Source organism: Osmerus mordax, chromosome 25, assembly GCF_038355195.1.
Source record: "Osmerus mordax isolate fOsmMor3 chromosome 25, fOsmMor3.pri, whole genome shotgun sequence".
Taxonomy (NCBI): Eukaryota; Metazoa; Chordata; class Actinopteri; order Osmeriformes; family Osmeridae; genus Osmerus; species Osmerus mordax.
In genome coordinates this window covers 5,913,833-5,934,572 of record NC_090074.1, presented here as the reverse complement: position 1 = coordinate 5,934,572, position 20,740 = coordinate 5,913,833, and the positions used below count along the sequence as shown (strand labels likewise).

Sequence of the window (20,740 nt, the reverse complement as noted above, 5' to 3'; positions counted from 1 at the left end):
AACTAGGAATGTGATGTAGCCTACATAAACCTAGAATAGCTGACCTAACTAAAATAACTGCATAACTAGGAACTTCACGTAACAGAAGGGTGAACACATAGATGCCAATATATTCCTCTTGTAGGGAAATTCGTGTGGAGTTTGTTATTAAAACAAAAAGGATTAAATGTCAATTTCTGGGCGCTTTCTTTGCCAGGTACTCCATAGCTCCATCGGGAAAACTAAATTTAGCTTCTGAAAAGTGTTACTGGACACCGTCCCAATTAACTCAAACTGTTTATCTGACTCACCATCCGATCCCAGCTGGCAGTGGGGTTGCTGGTGACCGGTCCTGGAGTGGGCTACTCAGGGAACCCTTGTGTTTTCTTAAGGGTCAAAAATGACCTGCCAGTAAATGTAACAGCAGAGAGAGAAAAAAAAGGAAAATTGTTTTATATTTTAATTTTTACTTTTCCTAGTGACCCCAATATTAGAACAAGTGAAAACAAATGTCTAGTCTTTGTTCATATTTCCTTGAAAGCTGTACACCACCAGGGTACAAATATATTCTCATGGTGACTTGGCAGTTCTATAGTCATTTAGACACCATCAAAATCACAAAGACATTGTGTGCTACTGATTTCTAGAGGCTTCAATGGTGCTGTAGATGACAGTTCTGTCTTTGCTGAAACCATGAATGCACATTTCAGTTCATCAAGTGATTAATGATTAAATGCAATCCTTCTGCACTGTGAAGAGGGAAACCCCAGATATTTAAAGTTTGTGATGAATGACAGGGTGTTTCTTCATTCAAAATAGATTTGGGGTTTAAAACTCAACAAAGTGTCGTTATTTTAGGGGTTTGGGGAAGGCAGGCTGCTTCCGCATGTCGTTATTACAAAACATCCTGAACGTTGGAAATTGTGCCATACACACACACACACACAATTGTGCCACAAACACACAATTAAAAACATATTTAGTGTATTACTCATTAAATGAGGTCTTTATTTTGACAGACTGTACAAAGACAATCACAGACATACATTCCCCTTTCCGTCTTAATGCATCGAAATAAAGCAGGGTTGGCAAACACAAGTCCCTGCATAGTGTACCCCCCACCTGCTAGCTATAAAAACTGTAACAGTTTATCACCAAGATTCCCAAACAGAGGGCATTTCCTATTCTTATTGAGGGACAGTATCAGTACTGTTTGTTACAAAACATTTTCAGAAATAAATATGAATGACAGATAACAATTGAGAAAACCTAACCTACCCAGATATTACATGTCTATAAACTTTAATCACTTTTTAAACCAGATGGATCTGAGGTGTATGTCTTGGTATAAATGACCTACAAACATAAGGCTTATACCACTTTTGAACACAAACACCATCCTGCAGGCACAGGTTTGTTTTGGCATGATATATAAATGTATTTAATATACTATAGCCTTCAATCTTTATATTCAATTTATTGCGAACTGATTGAAAAGAAAATGACTTTTACCGGCACTCTATATTTCTTTTATGTGGATTGTGGAAAGGATTTGGGTATGTTTCGTTAACATAGCTTGGTTTAAGCCTAGAAGAGGAAAAATAAAAGTCTATAGATGCTTAGAGGGATTGGGGAACTTTAACAAGGTTAAAGGTGTGCGTTGATGGTGGAACATGGTTGTAAGACAGAGGGAGAGGGAGAAGGTATACATGAGAGGGGGGGGAGGGGTCGGTGGGCAGTCATCCTTTAGCTGACAGACTTCAGCTTGATCCATGGGTTGGTGCCGCGCACCTCCATGGGCGGGTCGTTGTAGAAGATATGGTTACAAAGATCGTCCAGTGGAGGTTCGGGGTCCGTGGTGGCAAACTGGGCAGCATCTTCAATCTCTTTCCTCACCGCCACGTCGATCTCCTTCAATTAAACAGGACCAGGCAGAACAAGGTATTTAGGGTTAAATCCAGCTCTCTTGCTGTTCTGTGTACAATGTGAGCAAACATATTCCTAAAATGAACCAGTGAAGCTAAATTCTAGTTCAAATTTCTAGCTATTCAATTTACAGAATCATATTTTATATATCATTTATATTACTAGCATATAAAAGTGTGTGTTATATGTATATTATTGGTTGGCACTTTAATTGTTATAAAGTTCCAACCAATACTTTCAATGTATATATTAGAGTATAGTTGATGTTTGTGCGAGAGCTGGTTCTTAATATCTACCTTTAGTTCCTCCACACTGGCCATGTTGTTGCTGAGCATGCGGTCTTTCAGCATGGAGATGGGGTCACTCTTACTGCGGACTTCCTGGATCTCTTCACGTGTGCGGTAGCTGAAACAAGGGACGGAGGGGCACAGGGGGGGGGGGGGGGGGTCAGGGTCATTTATACCAACAGTGGGTCGAAGATAAGGGTTTATTACTCAAGATCAAAGCAGGATGCGGCCCGTTTCATTCACTGGTCAACTCCGTTTTTTATATTACATAAAAGAGGGTGACCAATATGACCATAAGCACAGACCCAACAAGGTCACCGTCTTTGACACAACAACACGATGGGTTGATGATTGGCTGCATACCTGAGGGAGTCAGTTGGCTGAGCGGTGAGGGAGTCGGGCTAGTAATCTGAAGGTTGCCAGTTCGATTCCCGGTCATGCCAACTGACGTTGTGTCCTTGGGCAAGGCACTTCACCCTACTTGCCTCGGGGGAATGTCCCTGTACTTACTGTAAGTCGCTCTGGATAAGAGCGTCTGCTAAATGACTAAATGTAAATGTAAATGTAAATACCTGACCCCGGGGTCACTCATGCTGTGTCCATGGTAACGGTAGGTCTGAAGCTCCATGAGGATAGGGCCCTTTAAGAGGTAGACAAACAAGTACGCCAATGTTCAGTCGAATCCCGAGTAAAGACAACATAAACGTACGGAAAACATCCCAAACCGCCAAGTCACCTTTCCAGATCGGCAGTGGTCAGCAGCAAACTTGGTGGCCTCTCTGACACACAAGAGGTCCATCCCATCCACCTGGAAAGCAAAACGTATTGTGTGAGACAAGAGGAGGGGGAAAAGAAATGAAAAGGAGGGCATGTGTGCTGCCTTGCTTGGGGGTGCTTCATAAACAGGTTACCCTGAGTCCAGGGATGAAGTCTCCCCTCTTGTAGTAGTCCGTGCTGGCCGATGATCTCTCCACGGAGGTACCCATCCCATATTTGTTGTTCTCACAGATGAAGATGATAGGCAACTTCCAGAGAGATGCCATGTTGTAGGTCTCGAAAATCTGACCCTGTCAGAGTTAAGTATGGGCAAGTTCAGGTAAGTTATCGCCATGCCTTTCGCCAAGGGTGGTAATATCTCTGAATGGGAGTGAATGTGTACTTCCGAGATTTCCCTGTCAGCTTTTTAGAAGGCAAACTTCATACCTGGTTGGCGGCACCATCTCCATAGAGGCTGACACACAGCTGATTGTTGCCCTGGTACTTGCAGGCGAGGGCTACCCCCGCTCCCAAGGGTACCTGGGGGAATTTAGAGAGAGACTTGGTTTTTACCACAACTACTGGATGTAAGAGAACAGAGATTGATGCAGTTGTAATGTTTGTGAAGTTCTGGGTGGAAAACGACGTGCAATTTTGGAAGCGTTTGAAATTCCAAGTTAATTACGAGACATAACAGAATGATCAACTCAACAAAGAGTTGACACATCATTTGTTCCAAAACCTTTCCATTTTATGCATAATGTTATATTACCTGGGCTCCCACGATACCATTGCCCCCATAGAAGTTTTTCGTGTACATATGCATAGAGCCTCCCTTGCCCTTAGCAATGCCTCCTCGACGCCCTGAAAACAGAGACACAAAGAGGAGGAAGAGATGGAGAAGACGGACCAGGGACGAGCAAAGAACGCTTTAGTACACGTAGTGACCCAGTTGATGGAGTGTGCGAGTGCTCATTCATTTGATCCGTGTATGCGTACTCACCAGTAAGCTCAGCCATGATCTCTCGGACTGTACCACCCCTTGTGAGGGTGTAGCCATGAGCACGATATGCTGTGATCAGGTGGTCCGACAGGTTGATTCCCCCCTCAATGCCTACTGCACAGGCTTCCTATAGAAACGGTGGACACAAAAGCTATTTTAGGTGTCTGGTGGGTAAAATAAAAGGGTGTTCTACCATTCTCTGCACTCTTCTGTGTTAATTATTTTTTTAATTTTAGTTCTTTATTGCAGTTTTTAGTGTCCTTAAAGTGCCTTGTTTGATACTGTACAGTCAGGAAACCTTGAAGTAGACACTGGTCACAACTGGACATGCACACAAACAGTTTATAAATCAAGTATTAAGTATTGTTTAAAAAAAGAAAAAAGCCAGAGCCTGTCATCTGTATATATACAGGAATCTGAGGATTTTTATCCTTATCTACGAAAGACACAAACAAGGCCTACACCCACCACAATATTAACTGTTCAAGTTCATTTGCCATTTGTAACAAGTACACTGGAAATTCTTAGTCCTGTTCTTCTTGACTGCTCTACTGGGCAGCTGGTGCCAAAAAGAAATTGTGTTCAAACCTGGCCGTCATACAGGTGACAGAAGCCTCTGATGATTTTTTGCTTGTAGAGCTGATCGGCCTTGAGCTCCATCCGCCTCATGGTCTGCATGGTGCGATAGTACTTGAGGCCCTCCTCGCGGGTCAGCACCGCCTGCACGGGCGGGCCCTCCTCCAGACGGTGCACGTCGCATTTCTAAAAAGGAGAACGCCAAAGAACATCACTGCGCTTCACGGACACAATCCTAGAAGAAGGGAACGCCGCCGATGAGAACTTTTTGTTCTTGCCGGTGTGTTTGACGAAACGTGAGTGAATTCGAGGTGATAAACAGTCCTCGGAGTAAACTGTATATTCCCATGTGAAAACAAAGAAAGTTGAATAACGCACACACACACGTTTGACAAAGCGCTTACCTTTATGTCAAAGGTGGCTTCGGGAGTGAAGTCAGCATATGTGCGCGCCGACACGATCACCCTGGTTCCCTGTAGGAATAAAGAGAACAGTTTTGAATCACAGTCAAACACGGCAGAACCAATCAACAACTACACATCACATCCTTTCACCACAGACAAGTCAAGAGGTAGCCCTATAGCACCTGAAATGGGACCACCCACAAGTGTAAAATGCCAGTCAGAGCCTTAAAAAGGACATACAACTGCAAGGCCCATCTTTAAAACTGTATATCCAATAATCCAAGGATGACTACCTTCTTTAACATGTATTCACTACACTGCTAACCAACAAACGGCAACTACAATGGAAGCTCACACAAACAAGCACCTATCATAGCAAGCACTTACACTAACAACAACAGCTTTTGACTGCTTTCAGGCAACCTTCCATCATCATATTCAGAGAAGTGTGAGTGATGAAAAGGGAGGTTGAGATCATGGAAAGTAATTGTATAATATTCATTGTGCGTCGCTGATAGACCGAGGATGATAGTTATTGCGGGGTGGGCGGATTTCTCGAGGCCGCAAATAATACAGGGGCCCTTGACATGATCTCAGAAATGCTGCTGTGACCAATACCGAAAGTGTGAAAGAGAGAGCAGCTGAAGGTCTTTGCATGCACCGTTCTCTCCAAGAACGGCCGGGATTGAGAGGGGGGGGGGGGGGTGAAGAAAGAGGTGTAAGATAAGGGAAGTGAGCCAGTACTCACAGCAAGCTGTGGCTCTGGTAAGGGAGTGTCTTCGGTCAGGCTGAGGCTTGTCTCAGGGAGTTGAAGCTCTGTTCTATCGTTAGCCTGGCCCCTCCCTGCCAGCTGAGGCTCTGGCAGCAGTGAGTCAGGGGTCTGTGAGTGTGTATTACTGTGGTCAGGTTCTGTGACGTGTCGTTCGCAACTGAACGGGCCAGTGTTGAGAGGAGGCTGCTCTGGTTGTGTTGATTCAAGAGTTAAAGGGTTAACGTTTGTTGCTGCCTCACTCGTAGTCTGGTGGTCAGTGACTGGCCGCTGCTCTGAAACTGGAGCAGTTGCACCAGTTGCAACAACTGGTGATGTGAATTCTGTTGACGACCCTGAAGGGACCACAACTTTGGTCTGCGTATGTGTGTTTTCTTCTTTGTTATGGTTTATATCATCAGAAGGTTTAGACAAAGTCAATTTTGAAATTGCCGGCCCAATATTCGTTAGAGTCTCTAATAAAATGTCAGTCTGTGTTTCTGCTAATTCTTTGATGGAATGAGAAGGGTTCAATTGTGACAGAGGTTGTCGTGAGGTTAGTTGTGTGAGTGACTTGCCAGTTCCAAGATCACTGCAAAAGGCAAGGTTTGCATTAACTACGATTGGTCCATCTGGATCTCCCTCTGCCATTTGAATTCTGGGAACTGTAGGCTCTACGACAGATAGGGCCCCATGGTCTGTCTGTGTGAACGTTAGATCAGTCTTTGGTTTGTGGATGCTCTCCACCGATGGAGCGTGTGAGCCTATATGTGTGTCTGGGCTGCAGGGTAGCAGTGCTGGTGCTGGGTCTGGCGGTGAAGTGATATCAGCATACTCGCCCTGGCCCGCCAACAGCTGCAAAACTGCCCTGCGCATGGAGGACTGGGGAGAGAAGAGCCAGGCAAGATCAATAAGTCCAGGATCGACAGATCAGGAACCATGTCCCCCCCCCCCCCCCCCCCCCCCCAACTCAGGAGTCGGACGACAACACCAGCTCAAAAGAGGCCACTTAACGCTCAACATCAAAAATGACATTGGAATCAATGAGCTAACCTAGCCGATTAGTCTCAGAACTAGCCGAAATAACACATCGCTTATTACTTATGCTCACAAGTACAGTCTTCAAGACACATAGACCTTCTGAGACAGAAACCTCGAATCACACAGCTTCATGGTGTTACATTAACATCTGCTATCGTCATTGCACCAGTTGTTGATACACCATGCAAAACCACTACGTTGGATGTATTGTCTATGGCTGTGTGAAAGCATGTGAGAGTAGTATTAATAGTTCTATCAGTCAGCTAAATACACTATGTATTAGATTGCAAAGCAGGACAGACTAATCAGATTATGCAAAATATTGAATGCATTTGATATGATGGGAATAAATGACCAAATCTGAGGCAAAAAAAAAATGTTAAAAGGTTGATGGAAGAAAATCACCAGTGGTCTCAAAATAAAAGGCAGCGTGAATGTGGGACACATGCCATCTGAAAACCAATGAAGGGAAAGCCTAAACAGACAGCAAGAGACATGGGCAGAGCTTTTGGTGACCTGTCAATCTATAGTAAAGCCATCTTACCTCTGACACTACCTGGGCTCCCTACCAACAAGGCAGCAAATAGGAAAAAGAATTAGACAGAACATGGATAGAGATGAAGTTGTGTTTACCACTGAAACAGTGGAATGTTTAACCTGCGACATGTGTTTACGACACAGCGACACAAATACAAGTGATTTGTTTGAATTTTCATTGTTCCATCAAACCTGGACTGTCAGTATTTTACTAGAAAAATAACCATACTGTGACCTTCCAATAGCAAACACCATATAGCCTTTTCAACAATATGTTATCTATGTACACCAAAAATACAGAATAAAAATTAAGAAGACTACCTGCAACACCACTTACCGTAAACCAGTTTAAATCAAAGAAAACTATGAGTAAACCTTAAGAATAATACCACAATTTCCTCCACACCACATTAAAATATTTTAGCTAGCCAGCTACCAGCTAACACAATTATTATCTCGGTAGGAATACTCGATCGATACACTTTTCTTGCCGTGTGTATTCAAAATAACTTGCTTCACATAAGAGGAGGAAGAACAGGTGTCTTGAGCTAACAAAACTGTTCAATTTGCCAACTAGCCGGCCAGATGTGGCGATTTAGGCCTTGGTGTCTGTGCAAGGTCAGGGCGGAAACGGGTTTCATGTGGACAAAGATTAAATATAAATCATATTTAAGACGACAATGGTTGTGGATGTCTTCCCCCGATCCTGCACATCAAATCCTTACTTACATTTTTGCCAGCGCTACCCCTCAGCACGTTAGATATAATTGTCAGCATCTTGTGCATGCTCCTTGGCCACCGATCAGTCCTTCTCACTGACAGTGACAGTAACGCAAAACACACGTCGATGTTTGATGACGTAGAACATAATCTGGAGTGCGCGCATTTGGCATTCCTTCACGTGTACGCGCCTTAGTGGATTTGTACTTCTTCCGCTATGCAGGAGTAGAAGCTGATACCATCAAGACGGAAGAATGGACGTCATGAGTTCAGTTAGGATGAGTAATATTTTTAGTGTGTTTTACACATTTTGTGTTTTCACCAAGTTTGCATATGCTGTTCAAGAAAGTACCAATGGAAAGAGCGACCAAGAGTGTCATAACTATGCTGGGGGACACGTATATCCAGGAGAAGCATTCCGTGTTCCCGTGTCAGATCATTCACTGCACCTCAGCAAAGCAAAAAGTGGGTATATCATGCAGACTGTCGTGGGTGGATACGCCCAGCTGCACATTTCATCCAAATATCTGGTTCACATGGGTAGAGTCCTTTTGATACTGTAGTATGCTTACGTGCAGCAGATCACACCAGCTAGCTAGCTCTAGCTATTTGAATACTTCACGTCGTAGTACTAGGCATAGTAGCTAGCTAGCACGCTGTTTAGTAATTACATACGTGCTGAATGAGTTTAAAATGTGTGTAGGAAACCAACTGCACAATGAAATAATGTCCATTGCGGTTTTAAATTCGTGCAAAACAAAAGTGGGATCCCAACTCAACTGCAACGTTAGACTTGTACACGTCATTCCTTCATTCCGCACCTATTGCCTTGAGCGTCACAGAAGCGCATTTCTACTGTTTATGTTTGGGCTTTGTCTGACACACTCAAGGACATTTAGAGACTAATTTGGGTTGGCGAACCAACTTATAAGAGTATATGCAGTTATTATGGGACCTTATAGACAGGTGTGTGATTTTTTTCTGTCTGATTGTCACTTGATGAGGGACCATATGCCCAAATGTAAGTTACATTTACATTTACATTTAGTCATTTAGCAGACGCTCTTATCCAGAGCGACTTACAGTAAGTACAGGGACATTCCCCCGAGGCAAGTAGGGTGAAGTGCCTTGCCCAAGGACACAACGTCAGTTGGCATGACCGGGAATCGAACTGGCAACCTTCGGATTACTAGCCCGACTCCCTCACCGCTCAGCCACCTGACTCCTGTTCTAGACAGGAAAGGGTTATCAAATCAAAAAGGATGACTTCATATTTTGTTTTCTTTAGTGTCATTTCAAAGGGTCTGAATACTTACTTTGTTAATACATTTTGTGAACATTCTACAATATTAATTATTCCTCTAATGAGATAACCATAATTTTTGTTTAAAGTTTCAAAGCCTGCTCCTCACTGGGAGGGGACAGCTGTCATTGATGGAGAGTTCAAGGAACTGAAACTGTCTGACTACAAAGGAAAATATCTCATCTTCTTCTTCTACCCACTGGACTTGTACGTATTTCACCCTAAATATAAAAAATTGTACTCAATTGTTAGCTTTTGGTTACTATGCCATCTGTGACATGTAGGATTCCAGCAATAAGCGTCACTTAATTAATGGATGTGCTTCTTACAGCACATTTGTCTGTCCAACTGAGATCATTGCATTCAGTGATCGTGTCCATGAATTCCGTGCCATCAATGCAGATGTGGTCGCATGCTCGGTTGACTCTCAGTTCACCCACCTGGCCTGGTAAGACTAAATGCAATGTAGTCCAAGTCAATTCCGTTCTGAGGTATTAAGGTATTCATATTATTTCTGTGTCTTCTCTCTGTGTTTGGTGCAGGATCAACACACCCAGGAATCAAGGTGGACTTGGAACAATGAAAATCCCTCTGCTCTCGGACCTCACACATCAGATAGCCAAGGACTATGGTGTCTTTTTGGAAGACCACGGTCATACACTCAGGTTGGAAGACAAGTGATCTGTCATAGGTTCATGGCGAGAGTTAAATTATGTTCTCAGACAACTGCAGATGCTCCAAACTAAATAATGAGATGATGGTGTTAAGGAGAAACAGGAAACGGTTTCTCGGTTAAAAGATGAAGCAAGCTTGTTCATCTCTTCTTCAGGGGCCTATTCATCATCGATGACAAAGGCGTTCTGAGGCAAATCACCATGAATGACCTCCCTGTGGGGCGGTCTGTAGATGAGACACTGCGGCTAGTTCAAGCCTTCCAGTACACTGACAAACATGGAGAAGGTAATGTCCCCTCATCAACAACTCACAGCACTTTTGCCACCTAATGAAGTATATTAGACATCCTCAGTGAATCACAGCCCTTTTTATATTTATTGGCATATTTATCAAATGCAAATTCACAGAATAAATGTTGCTACTTTTTCTGATTGGAAAGTGGGGTTTTTTTGCGTCTATTTGGTGAGAATTTGTTAATTGGCAGTCAACATGTGTATTTACTTTGTTTTGTTTGTTTTTGACACAGTGTGCCCAGCAGGGTGGAAACCAGGCAGTGACACGGTGAGTCTTGAACAATGTATTTTGGTTTAAATGTAAGACATTACTTGTCTATTAAGTGAATGCATTGTTTTAACATGCACCCATCCTGGCATTAATGGACTACAGTACAATGGTATTTGGTCATTTCAAGTCAATTCATAGACGGTACACCTGCGCTTGATCAGAATTTAATAAAGCGTGCCCAAAATACAAAAACCTGACTGGAATTATACATACATTTACATTTAGTCATTTAGCAGACGCTCTTATCCAGAACGACTTACAGTAAGTACAGGGACATTCCCCCGAGGCAAGTAGGGTGAAGTGCCTTGCCCAAGGACACAACGTTATTACATATTTTTTCGTTTTTCTATCCCTTTGTGTGCTGTGATGTGCATGGAGTAGGGGGGGGGGGGGGGGGGGGGAGTATCCAATGATGAGCTCAGTGTCAGAAATCGGCATCAAAGATCTCATGTCTTTAAGAATGGCAATGACCACACACTTCAAATGGCACCGCAGGAATCGCTCAAGACAAAAAGTTGACCAACAATGACTCCATATCTAACCCAGCAATGCGGTATAGGGTAGGCAAACACTAGAATGATGAATCTCTTCTCCCTGATGCAATGTGGGAATGTACTGAGTCCAACTGCTCCCACTTGTCTATTAACGTCAGCCTTTGAGGTGGGCACACCAGGCTGTTAACATCTGTTGGACTCCCACAGTTTTTGAGACTGCAGGTTGATGGGTTTTGTTTTTTAAGATTTTCTCACTTTGTCAAACAGTTTCTAAACTTAGTTTGGAACTTGGTTTAGGAATGTGTAATGAGAAACTAGAAAATTTGATACTTTTTTCCCACAGATAATCCCTGACCCTTCGGGCAAGCTGAAGTATTTTGATAAACTGAATTGAATGACCCAGTTTTCAAAAGCAACTGCCTGTTAAACACTTTGGTTGAAGTTCAAAATAAAATAGTTTTGATATTCTGGTGTATCTTTTTGTGATTTATTTTTACTTAAATTGGTCCAACAAGACCAAGTTATTTCACATAAACACACTATACTAAAGAGCTGTAGCCTATGGAAAGAAAGAAACTTAATTATGTTAGATCAGCAGTTTGCACTCCTTTAAAGAATGAACATTTGAACTTGGCTGCAATAAAACTTCAACCTGACAAGTGAGGAAACTTGTTCTAATTAATAATTCACTTTTGTTTTAATATGTATTTACTAATATACATGTTTTCTTTTTGTAAACTCTAAACAATGTATATCATTAAAAAAAACTATGGCATATAAATTTGGGCTAGGATTTAGCAGTGCCGTTGAGAGAGGCGGCTCTGAGATTTACCACCACAAAAAGTCATGAGAAAAAAATACGGAAGGCCGAGTGCCTTTTCTATATGGCGTCCCCTCGTGTCGACCACAAATAACTACATATTAGAAGGACCTGATGACGTCATTGTTTCCCGGTCGTCAGGCGTGATTGCGACATTTTGTTCAAGTGCGAGTGCTATATAGGTCTACTTGTCCGGAATTTGGTCACTGCGCTGCGAGCGACTAGATGCGAATGTAATTCCGCGTGAGCTGAAAAAAAAACTTTTCTGTGGGGTGAAAACTCCTTTGAAGCGAATGAAGAAACAGATTTTGCTTCTTTTTACATTCAGAGGACTTGTGAGAAAAGGAAAAAAGAGTAAAAAAAGAAAATGGCCAATTTCATATTACGGAAAGCTGAACCCAAGGACGTCTCAAACATATTGCGACTCATAAAGGTAGGCACAGTGTATCGATAAAAAACAAACAAATCTATCCAATCCTATTACGTCGTTTTACAATTTATAAAACCATGGTAAGAACGTATCAACATTTTAGCAAACCTTTCCCTTTCTAGGAACTTGCTAAATTTGAAGAAATGGAAGAACAAGTCATATTGACCGAGAAAGGTGACGTAGCCTACTTTGAATGTGTCATGTTTTATAACAAAATAAACACAGTTAATCCTGATGTCTCATAAGAAGGCTTTAGGTAAAAAATCTAATTAGGCCTAGCCTACTTCTTCCCCTTTAGAACTACTTGAGGACGGCTTTGGCGATCATCCATTCTACCACTGCATAGTCGCGGAAGTCCCCGAAGAAAAGCAGAGCTCTGATGGTAAACAATACTTGAAGGCTTTCCCAGAATAATTTTTTTCTGCTTTGACAAGTCAAACTTGTCAAATGCCATTGCGATAAAAAGGTTGTAACATACCGTTTAACTGCAGCCTAACCGTTGGAAGTTTTTACCCAATTTACAGTGCATTTCTGGCAATAATGAAACAAGTCATAGGCCTACATCAATTGCTAGTCAAGCATTATAGAGAGCTGTGTTTATCTACTGTCAAGTTACCAGTTAGGTGAAATATTGGTTAACCATCAGTATTTAAACTGTCCCATTGGATCACACACCACCATACGCAGTGCCTAATAGAAATGTCTGTGGCGAGCACTAAAATGGTACACATTTTCTTTGTAGGATATACTGTGATTGGGTTTGCCATGTACTACTTTACTTATGACCCGTGGATTGGGAAGCTGCTCTACCTAGAGGACTTTTATGTAATGGAGGAGTTCAGGGGTAAGTACCTAGTCAAAACATTTCCTGGTGTGCTTACATTCCATTTTAATAAAGTATATCCCTTAAGCAGCACTTAAGTTTTATAATCTCTGCCAAGGCTTACTTTACTTCCTATATATATGTACAGATTCATTAAGCACACAATCTAAATTTAAACCTAAAACTAGCTTTTCAAAAATAATTTCTACTTTTACCCCCTTCAGGTTATGGCATCGGTTCCAAAATAATCAAGGCTCTAAGTGAGGTGAGTACATCCAACCTTCCACATTGACATCTTTCTTTAGGTTTTAGTCTAAATGACGCCTCAGAGCTGCTCCCCCTCTGTCTCATCTTGGCCTCCACCTTTTTCCTAGACGGCAGTTAAAACCCGCTGCAGCAGCATGCACTTCATAGTGGCAGAATGGAACAAGCCATCTATCGAGTTCTACAAACGTCGTGGAGCCTCCGACCTCTCTCTTGAGGAGGGCTGGCGGCTGTTTGCTATTGAAAAGGAAGACCTGCTTAAGATCAACGCCAAGTAGAGCTGTCGACTTCTCACTCGTAATTGATTCCAGTGGAAGTTGTCCCCTTGTTTGTTTGATTATACGGATGCACACCAATATTTTAAAACAATAAACGTGTTTTTTGTCCAATTCTTGTCTCGGTTTCATAGGATGACCTCTAATAAGGTTCACATGGGTAAGGATTGTGAAACTCCCATGACATTGGATGTGTCATCGGAAAATGTTGTCTCTTGATGCTTTCGGTTTCTGTGAGAGGAAGTATACTTTCATCAGCATTTTTCAAAAGACGGAATTTAATTTGGATTTCTCAACACAGTCCCAGTTTGGAGGGTCAAATGCTGGCACTATAAGAGAAAAGGAGACAGTCTTTGGTTTTACTAGTTAATCCTGGATTTTGACAGCATAATTCTATCAATTAAGTTTTATTACTGGAGTAAAAGCTTTTTGTTACGTTAAATGAGCATGTATAATTATTTTTTAATCATGATGCTTTTAAAACTGGATATAAAATAGATTTTTATTTAGCCTTATATAAATACAATCTTGGTGACAGGCCCTATCTTCTACAGAAAGAGGCTAGTGCAAAAGTGAGTCATGAGAACATCGAAATGAGAACAATTGTGCCCATGACAAACCATGGTGTTCAGTAGGATGGACCTGCAATGCCTGGAAGACTGCTAATCTTGAGTACTTGTCATCATGATGTTGGTAGACCTGTAAAATAGATGTCACTATGTTAGATAGCAATATAACATTGGTCAAGGTAATCAGAGTCATTAAAATAATAGTTTAGTACTGTGTAAGTTAACCATCACTTTTAATGTGTGGAAGGCAAATAGTGAAGTGTTGTTATCCTACAGTTTTGTATTTACCTATTCAGGTTTGGTTTCAGGAGCAAGCCCCTCTTCATTCACCGACTACAGAAGGGAAGGTAGGAAATTTCAAATAAGCCATATAGACCAAATAACTGATTTACCTGGTAGGCTAGTTATATGATCCATATTTAATGAACTCAATGTTACCTTCTCTACAGCTAGTTTGCTGGCAGGCTTGAACACATTCTCCATGGCAACATAGCCCTGCAGTGCTAAATCATACACGTAGTCCCCGCTTGACTAGAGGAACAAAAAAGTGTGTCAAGTTTTTACTGCACTATGAAACCCGTAATGGGTGCAATACACAAACTATTTGACTGTTGCTTTGTGGACTTTTGTAACTGCTTAGTGTATTATGTGTGTCTCATAGCAGTAAGACTTTTCTTCTTTTTTTACAAGTAAGCTACTACAGTAAACTTGAAATAAGACAGTTTTCACCTTGGCAATTGTTGCAGCAGGCTGGGGGTAGTATAGAGAGGTGCTAATAGCCATCAGGCCAGTAGGGTAGATTAGTCTCTTCACTCTGGAGCCTGGGAAAGGGGAAGATATAAACAGTGTAAAGCACATGTTAAAATGACATAATGGTTTTCACTCAGAGTAGAAAGTATCTAACATGACAGATTCAACCGTGACAAATACCATACACTTCATCCAAAGACAGAACCGGTTTCCCAATGCCCCTAAGTGTTTGTTGCCTCTCTTAATCTTGCTGTGTTTACCTCTTGCAAGAAAGATTCCAAGGAAGCCAGTGAAACCAATGATTCCAGCCCGCGGATAGAATTCAGGTGGAGGGTTTTTGAGGTAGGCATAACTATCTGAAAAAGAGTAGACTTATCTGATAACTGCCTTTGTGTGGGTAATTCCTATCGATTCTATGTGAAGGGTGCAGTCATGTAAGGTGAGTGTGAACAATTGTGAAGACGTTTCAGTATTATAAGATTTGTTTTCTCACCAGTTCCAAATTGGATAATGCTTTCCACCTTTGGCTTCACTTTCTCATAGGTACCCTTGTATTTCACAGAAAGAAAAAAACAAAATAAACACATTGTAAAAAATGTGTATTACATTATGCCAATCCTATTTGTACAAAGCTCCAAGTGTCGATTTTCTGTTAATTTGCATAATGTACTGTCCTGTTAATTCAGTAATTGTATTACTGATATAGTACTGCTACTGTTGTGTAACCTTTTAAGGATTTGAGTGAAATTGAATGTCCTCCATTGATTATTGACGGTAAGATGTATTAGTAACTTGCCTTAAAATAGACCTGCTAGACTAGAATTGCCTATATTACATAAATGTATTTCACAGTTTAGAATCCCTTTTTAAAGGTTGCAGTTTTTTTTACTGCCCAATGCAATCAGGATTTTGCAATTCCTCTTCAACTGGAACAAAGCATCAAACAAACATGATTTACTTTTAACAATTGTCAAGACGTGATCCTGTACCAAAGTACCAGCAAAGCTTTTCAAGGATGCTGTCCGTAAATGTTCGACAACGGGAGAGTGCCACAACTGGAGATGTATGTAGCTAGTTAAGTAGCAACAATGCCAAAAGTACAGAATGGACATAATAAGAAACTAAAGCAAATCTGAAGCGGGCACTAGCACAGGGGGTTGGATGGTGTGACTGACATATTCATATCTGAACTCTGGACCGTGACAGTGTCCAAAGCAGGATATGAAACTTTGTGTGTGCATGCATGTGGTTCTGGTGGAGTACCTGGACCTTTTCCACTGCACTGTGAACTGATTGCTGAAAGGGGAGGATAGCATGTGAGCACCATGGAAAGGCAGAGGAAGCAAGCAGCACAATTTAAAAAAATGCACCAATTACAGCAAGAAGTCATTACATCTCTAACGTCATTAATAATGCCATGCTGCATGGAATCATGGTGAGTGTCTACTTATCTATGCGTCACATAGTTAACAACTACCGGTTGGTGTGACTCACTAAGCAGGATGAGTTAGAGGAAACATACATGTATGTGATCACAGCAGGGATACTAGTCATCGATTGCAGAAACAATTAGCTGCACTTAGACACTGAACATTTGAAGTGCATAACAAATGTATGTATTTGCCCCAAAACATTGCGGACTTGACTTCTAAATCGTGTCAAATCAAATTTCATTTGTAAATCCCTTTTTTTTCCAGCAATGTCACAGAGGGCTTCACATGTGCCCATAGAACTGCAGATGGAAAAACTCCCAGGGAAATTTCTGAAACTTTGGAAAGAGTAATTCATGTCAAACCATCTGTGATGATAAGGCAAGAAAAATCGGCAGCTCTATTAACACCAAGGTTGTTAGGGTTGACCATCAGCATCATGCAAACTGTTGTCTCACATTGTGTATTTCCACACATACCCAAGAATTACCAAAGCGGAGAGACTATTGAAAAAGAAACCTTGGAACCAAGTTATTCATTTACCTGACACCAAGTTGCATAAGGCTCAACAGTTTGTCTTATGGTGGCCACACCTTGCTCCAACTGGCCATTCTCTGTCTTCACAAACAAAAGCTTCTGCTTAGGGGTTGTGTAGAGAGACAGCTGTAGGGAACAAATTATATTAGAAAATTGATCTGGGTTTTCATTGGCTCTTCTCAGGTATGTAAACTCAGAATTTGTGAATTGGGCACATTTATACCTCATCAATATTTACTACAGTGACATTGGACTTGTCTTTGGTAGCAGCAAACACAATCCCTGACATCATTCCCAGAGCTATAGGCACAGCAGTCACCTAGAAAGAGTTGGCATTGAGTCACAGTCATTTTAATTCACTCTATTGATCCTTTCACAGAATCCATGGTTCAATAAAATGTTGCTCACAGACACTGTACCTGAAAATAGTTATTTCATTGTTTTTGTTATGAGTCTTATCATTAACATTGCATACTGTTATCTCAGCTAATGCAACTTTATAGGGTTAAAATATATTACTATTAGATATCTACAAAAAAATCACGAGACAACAGGCCAAATACGAACATTTGTAAATGTCCTGACCTTTGGAGGTATTACCTAGGCCTACTTTTGTGTGAGCTCATCTGTAGCTATTAAAGTCAATTGAAGAACAACATCGCCATCTGGCGTTTCGAAAGAAGGATAATCCTTTTTACATTCAGACATGTGACACAAATTTGTGTCTGCAAGAACCAAATTGCTAAAGAAAATGTTGTGACATTTCCCTTAATGTGACTGAAAATCATAAGATATTTTACAAATGTACCTGGCGTACTAGCCTAGGCCTGTTTAGCAAATTCGACACTAGTCTCACATTTTACTTCTAGTACCCTTGCAGTCTGACAGCTCTGTCCTTAAAAGTCCTCTTACAGCTTATTAGCCGAGTAGACCGCATTAGACACTTTACAATGAGAATGGTGCCACGATCTACATATAATTGTCTGATTACAATATACACATATGCCAACATAGGTTAGGATGTAGCTAGATACTGTACTACAGTAGATGTAGGCTACTGTAACATTGTAAACTAGTCTCACCTTGTATCCAAGTAGGGTAAAGTATCCAAGCTACCTTTGCCACAGTTCCTACGGTGTCTCTGAAAGGACATACACCGATCTGTCGGGCACTAATTCCAAAAGTCGCTCTTTTCCATTTTGCCCACCTTGGTGCAGCTGTTCCAAACGTAGCCTATATCTCAACCCATTCAAGGAATCTTGCGCAAAAACTCTTGCTGCGACGAATTAGTCTACTTTTGTCACTGGCAGCGGCAGGTGTAAGAGTCGTCTCCCTAGCAACTATAACTCAAAAGACAGCACAGGCACAGTCCAATCTTTCGGCGCCCATGCAGTTGCCGTCAACATCACACAATCATACTATGGAGTATGGGTAAGGTTTGAGATAACGCAAATACACAACGATGGGCATACATACCATGCGTAGATTAAGTTAACATTCGTGTGCATATATATTACAGAACCGACCAAAAGTGTGTATTTGGCGCAAGGAAGATTCAAGCATACTGGCGGTGTTACCAAGACAGGCGACTATTTCAACTACTGTTGGAGACTGTGCGTGCTGCTGTAGGTGAATATTGTCAATCATTCAGAACATCCGAGTTATAATGGGAGTTCAAAATAATGGAGTTGTACCGTATGATTTTATAGGAGAACTGCCTGGCACCTGCTGTTCTCCGCCTACTTAGCCCGATAGAGGCGGATCTGTTAAAAGATCCGAGTATGCATTGCGAGGTCAGATTCAGGTAACCAGTGACAGGTATCTTTACATTTGTCAACATTGATGTCTCCACACCAAATTACAGTAAAAACACAAATACAGTTGGTTACAAACACAACTTAATAAATGTTTTATAATGGTTCAAAATTTTAAAAAGGATAGCCTAGAAGTAATTATTTCATCTCAAAACAATCAGTGATCTGTCTGGATTAAAGATTTTCAGGTTCCAAGTTCCCTCCAGTGATAGTCTTTAAGATTTTCCACCTCGGGGGAGGAGGACAGTACATTTCTGGAAAAAGAGTGTTTCGACCCAATCATTTGGTAATTGTTCACTTACCCTCTCAATATGTGGTTAATAATACCATTATTATATTCATTGTCCATCCAGCAAAAATACTGACATTCCCTATGGGAATACCTTTATACACAATCTACAGAAGCCTATCTCTATTTGTCCTCATGTTCTCTATAATTGTACAGGGAACAACAGACACTCGCAGAATGATGGGGAGCAGGATTTTCTTAAATCATATCCTGGCTGATGAGATCCAGAGACAAGGCAGAACAGTTGTAGATACATCTGATGTAACGTGTATGAGGGACTACATGCAGGTGAGCGAAGGAGTGACATCAGCAACAGGGCAGTTTCTTGTCCACTTGATTTGATAGACCATAGGAATAAAGCCTTTGCCAACATGCCTACAGTATACAAGTCATGTGGATGAGCTCCCTGCATACCTTGGCGGAAGAGAGAACACGTGGAGATCCCTCTCTCTGAAGGGACTTCCTCAGAGGGGTACGGCGACAGACAGGCTTCAGCAAAAGCGCCTGTTGTCTCTGTGGCGGGATGGGGGTCAGAACCCTCGACTGCAGAGGTAAAAAGAATCAGAGGAAACCGTTATTGCTCTCTGATGTATCCGTTTCTACATAACAGCCTAACATCATTGTCTATTACAAAATGTGATATTAATAACAGTGTATTATGATCAGCTATTAGGAAATTCGATATTAATGATGGTTACTTTATGGTCTTAACTTGATGTTAGGTCTCCTGCCACGCCCCCCTCTTCCATTGTTTCAACTGAACGATCAGTCCTCAATCCAACGCCAATCTTGCCAACGTGTCACTCCTCCCGTAAGTGCAGCACCACTCACCGCATGAGACAGCTGCACTTGCTACAGAATAAACTCGGGGTGAGTCTGCTTCAAACAACTACATTCTTCGTGTGTCTCACACCTTTGTGTTACTGATCGGGCCGAGGATGTGACCGAGTGCAAGTCCACCAAGCTATTTAGCAGAGCTTTCACTTCGAATCACTGATCACTGACTGAATCACTGAGTTGTGAGACACCCAGGGGCCTTCTTGTTTCTACCCTCTTGAATAGGAAGAAGACAACAATGGAGACTGGAGAACAATAGAGCAAGATATAGACAGTCAGGAGAACAACAGTCTTGGAGGACTTATGGAGTCTGTTTCAACGCGTATGGCTGTGCCTCTGGTGGAGGAGAAAGGCTCCAGTGATGTTTTCTTCTCTGAGTGGGAGGATGAGGCCGATGAGCTTTTCACATGGACAAAGCAACTTGATATCTCTGACATTGACACTGTACCCTGCCTACAAGAAAAGTAATTTCAGCTTGGTTAACCCATGTCAGAGGAAGGCTAAATGGCATCATATATTTAAACTTAAATGTAAATAAAGTAATTGCTTTTTTACAAATTAAAGAAGGTACAGTAAGTTGTAAGCTATTCATGTTTGTATGGTATGTGTCTTCAGTTTTTACATTGGATACACCCCTGTGCACATGTAATTTTTGCATATCCTTAACCCCTTGATATGGTGTCCACTTATTAATTAATTGACAAACTTGTATTAGCTATAAGACATTTAAATCCATAATAATAGCCTGTATTACACACATAACACCAATGGGCAGCCTGCAATGTTGCCCTTATAAAATCAATTTGTTCTCCATATCCTATACAGAATTAAAGTTGCATGCCCAGTATAAGCAAACTAAACATACAGTGTAGTAGGCCCAGGCAGCCAA

The 20,740-nt window shown here is 41.5% G+C and overlaps 5 protein-coding genes across 9 annotated transcripts; 3 read left to right on the top strand and 2 right to left on the bottom strand.

The window, feature by feature from the left end:
- Window positions 1-957: 957 nt before the first annotated feature.
- LOC136933588 (pyruvate dehydrogenase E1 component subunit alpha, mitochondrial-like) lies at window positions 958-8,084 on the bottom strand. 2 transcript variants are annotated; one of them, XM_067229043.1, is made up of 12 exons: window positions 7,987-8,077; window positions 7,265-7,285; window positions 4,932-5,000; window positions 4,540-4,713; window positions 3,952-4,078; window positions 3,721-3,812; window positions 3,396-3,488; window positions 3,104-3,259; window positions 2,929-3,000; window positions 2,765-2,832; window positions 2,202-2,310; window positions 958-1,890 (listed from the first exon to the last, which is right to left on the bottom strand). In XM_067229043.1, exons 1-12 carry the CDS (start codon window positions 8,041-8,043, stop codon window positions 1,726-1,728), a joined length of 1,203 nt encoding a protein of 400 aa, XP_067085144.1. In that variant the 5' UTR covers window positions 8,044-8,077; the 3' UTR covers window positions 958-1,725. The 2 variants fall into 2 exon arrangements, with proteins under 2 accessions (XP_067085144.1, XP_067085145.1); XM_067229044.1 differs by lacking the exon at window positions 7,265-7,285 and having other exon boundaries at window positions 7,987-8,084.
- An 89-nt stretch (window positions 8,085-8,173) lies between these two features.
- prdx4 (peroxiredoxin 4) lies at window positions 8,174-11,486 on the top strand. Its single transcript, XM_067228940.1, has 7 exons — window positions 8,174-8,442; window positions 9,370-9,487; window positions 9,612-9,728; window positions 9,823-9,945; window positions 10,110-10,240; window positions 10,482-10,516; window positions 11,357-11,486. The coding sequence occupies exons 1-7, from the start codon at window positions 8,232-8,234 to the stop codon at window positions 11,405-11,407; spliced, it is 786 nt and encodes a 261-aa protein (XP_067085041.1). The 5' UTR covers window positions 8,174-8,231; the 3' UTR covers window positions 11,408-11,486.
- A 554-nt stretch (window positions 11,487-12,040) lies between these two features.
- On the top strand, window positions 12,041-13,739 carry sat1a.2 (spermidine/spermine N1-acetyltransferase 1a, duplicate 2). Its single transcript, XM_067229302.1, has 6 exons — window positions 12,041-12,266; window positions 12,386-12,437; window positions 12,562-12,645; window positions 13,006-13,107; window positions 13,311-13,351; window positions 13,461-13,739. Exons 1-6 carry the CDS (start codon window positions 12,201-12,203, stop codon window positions 13,626-13,628), a joined length of 513 nt encoding a protein of 170 aa, XP_067085403.1. The 5' UTR covers window positions 12,041-12,200; the 3' UTR covers window positions 13,629-13,739.
- Window positions 13,740-14,113: 374 nt separating this feature from the next.
- On the bottom strand, window positions 14,114-19,510 carry apooa (apolipoprotein O, a). 4 transcript variants are annotated; one of them, XM_067229300.1, is made up of 10 exons: window positions 19,429-19,509; window positions 17,135-17,230; window positions 16,918-17,037; window positions 16,208-16,240; window positions 15,438-15,492; window positions 15,205-15,300; window positions 14,924-15,015; window positions 14,633-14,725; window positions 14,483-14,527; window positions 14,114-14,324 (listed from the first exon to the last, which is right to left on the bottom strand). In XM_067229300.1, exons 2-9 carry the CDS (start codon window positions 17,201-17,203, stop codon window positions 14,483-14,485), a joined length of 603 nt encoding a protein of 200 aa, XP_067085401.1. In that variant the 5' UTR covers window positions 17,204-17,230; window positions 19,429-19,509; the 3' UTR covers window positions 14,114-14,324. The 4 variants fall into 4 exon arrangements, with proteins under 4 accessions (XP_067085401.1, XP_067085399.1, XP_067085402.1 ...); XM_067229298.1 differs by lacking the exon at window positions 19,429-19,509 and adding an exon at window positions 17,994-18,297; XM_067229301.1 differs by lacking the exon at window positions 16,208-16,240 and having other exon boundaries at window positions 19,429-19,510.
- On the top strand, window positions 18,178-20,409 carry c25hxorf58 (chromosome 25 CXorf58 homolog). The gene is made up of 8 exons (XM_067229297.1): window positions 18,178-18,342; window positions 18,431-18,536; window positions 18,621-18,715; window positions 18,906-19,011; window positions 19,171-19,302; window positions 19,396-19,565; window positions 19,737-19,884; window positions 20,077-20,409. Exons 1-8 carry the CDS (start codon window positions 18,299-18,301, stop codon window positions 20,317-20,319), a joined length of 1,044 nt encoding a protein of 347 aa, XP_067085398.1. The 5' UTR covers window positions 18,178-18,298; the 3' UTR covers window positions 20,320-20,409.
- The last annotated feature ends 331 nt before the right edge of the window (window positions 20,410-20,740 follow it).

What these genes read in the sequence shown, in the direction of transcription:
- LOC136933588 (XM_067229043.1), bottom strand. Translation starts at nt 8,043, where the DNA reads ATGCACAAGATGCTGACAATTATATCTAACGTGCTGAGGGGTAGCGCT. An exon ending in GAGCCCAGGTAGTGTCAGAG is followed by an intron (nt 5,001 to 7,264) that starts GTAAGATGGCTT and finishes TTATTCCTACAG; the next exon opens with GGAACCAGGGTGATCGTGTC. An exon ending in CCAGTGTGGAGGAACTAAAG is followed by an intron (nt 1,891 to 2,201) that starts GTAGATATTAAG and finishes GTTTAATTGAAG; the next exon opens with GAGATCGACGTGGCGGTGAG.
- prdx4 (XM_067228940.1), top strand. Translation starts at nt 8,232, where the DNA reads ATGGACGTCATGAGTTCAGTTAGGATGAGTAATATTTTTAGTGTGTTT. An exon ending in CAGTTCACCCACCTGGCCTG is followed by an intron (nt 9,729 to 9,822) that starts GTAAGACTAAAT and finishes TGTTTGGTGCAG; the next exon opens with GATCAACACACCCAGGAATC. An exon ending in GACCACGGTCATACACTCAG is followed by an intron (nt 9,946 to 10,109) that starts GTTGGAAGACAA and finishes TCTCTTCTTCAG; the next exon opens with GGGCCTATTCATCATCGATG.
- sat1a.2 (XM_067229302.1), top strand. Translation starts at nt 12,201, where the DNA reads ATGGCCAATTTCATATTACGGAAAGCTGAACCCAAGGACGTCTCAAAC. An exon ending in ACATATTGCGACTCATAAAG is followed by an intron (nt 12,267 to 12,385) that starts GTAGGCACAGTG and finishes TTCCCTTTCTAG; the next exon opens with GAACTTGCTAAATTTGAAGA. An exon ending in TGTAATGGAGGAGTTCAGGG is followed by an intron (nt 13,108 to 13,310) that starts GTAAGTACCTAG and finishes TACCCCCTTCAG; the next exon opens with GTTATGGCATCGGTTCCAAA.
- apooa (XM_067229300.1), bottom strand. Translation starts at nt 17,203, where the DNA reads ATGATGTCAGGGATTGTGTTTGCTGCTACCAAAGACAAGTCCAATGTC. An exon ending in CTTATGCAACTTGGTGTCAG is followed by an intron (nt 16,241 to 16,917) that starts GTAAATGAATAA and finishes CTCCCCTTTCAG; the next exon opens with CAATCAGTTCACAGTGCAGT. An exon ending in GCAAACTAGCTGTAGAGAAG is followed by an intron (nt 14,528 to 14,632) that starts GTAACATTGAGT and finishes TCCCTTCTGTAG; the next exon opens with TCGGTGAATGAAGAGGGGCT.
- c25hxorf58 (XM_067229297.1), top strand. Translation starts at nt 18,299, where the DNA reads ATGCAGTTGCCGTCAACATCACACAATCATACTATGGAGTATGG. An exon ending in TGGAGACTGTGCGTGCTGCT is followed by an intron (nt 18,537 to 18,620) that starts GTAGGTGAATAT and finishes ATGATTTTATAG; the next exon opens with GAGAACTGCCTGGCACCTGC. An exon ending in TGCTACAGAATAAACTCGGG is followed by an intron (nt 19,885 to 20,076) that starts GTGAGTCTGCTT and finishes CCTCTTGAATAG; the next exon opens with GAAGAAGACAACAATGGAGA.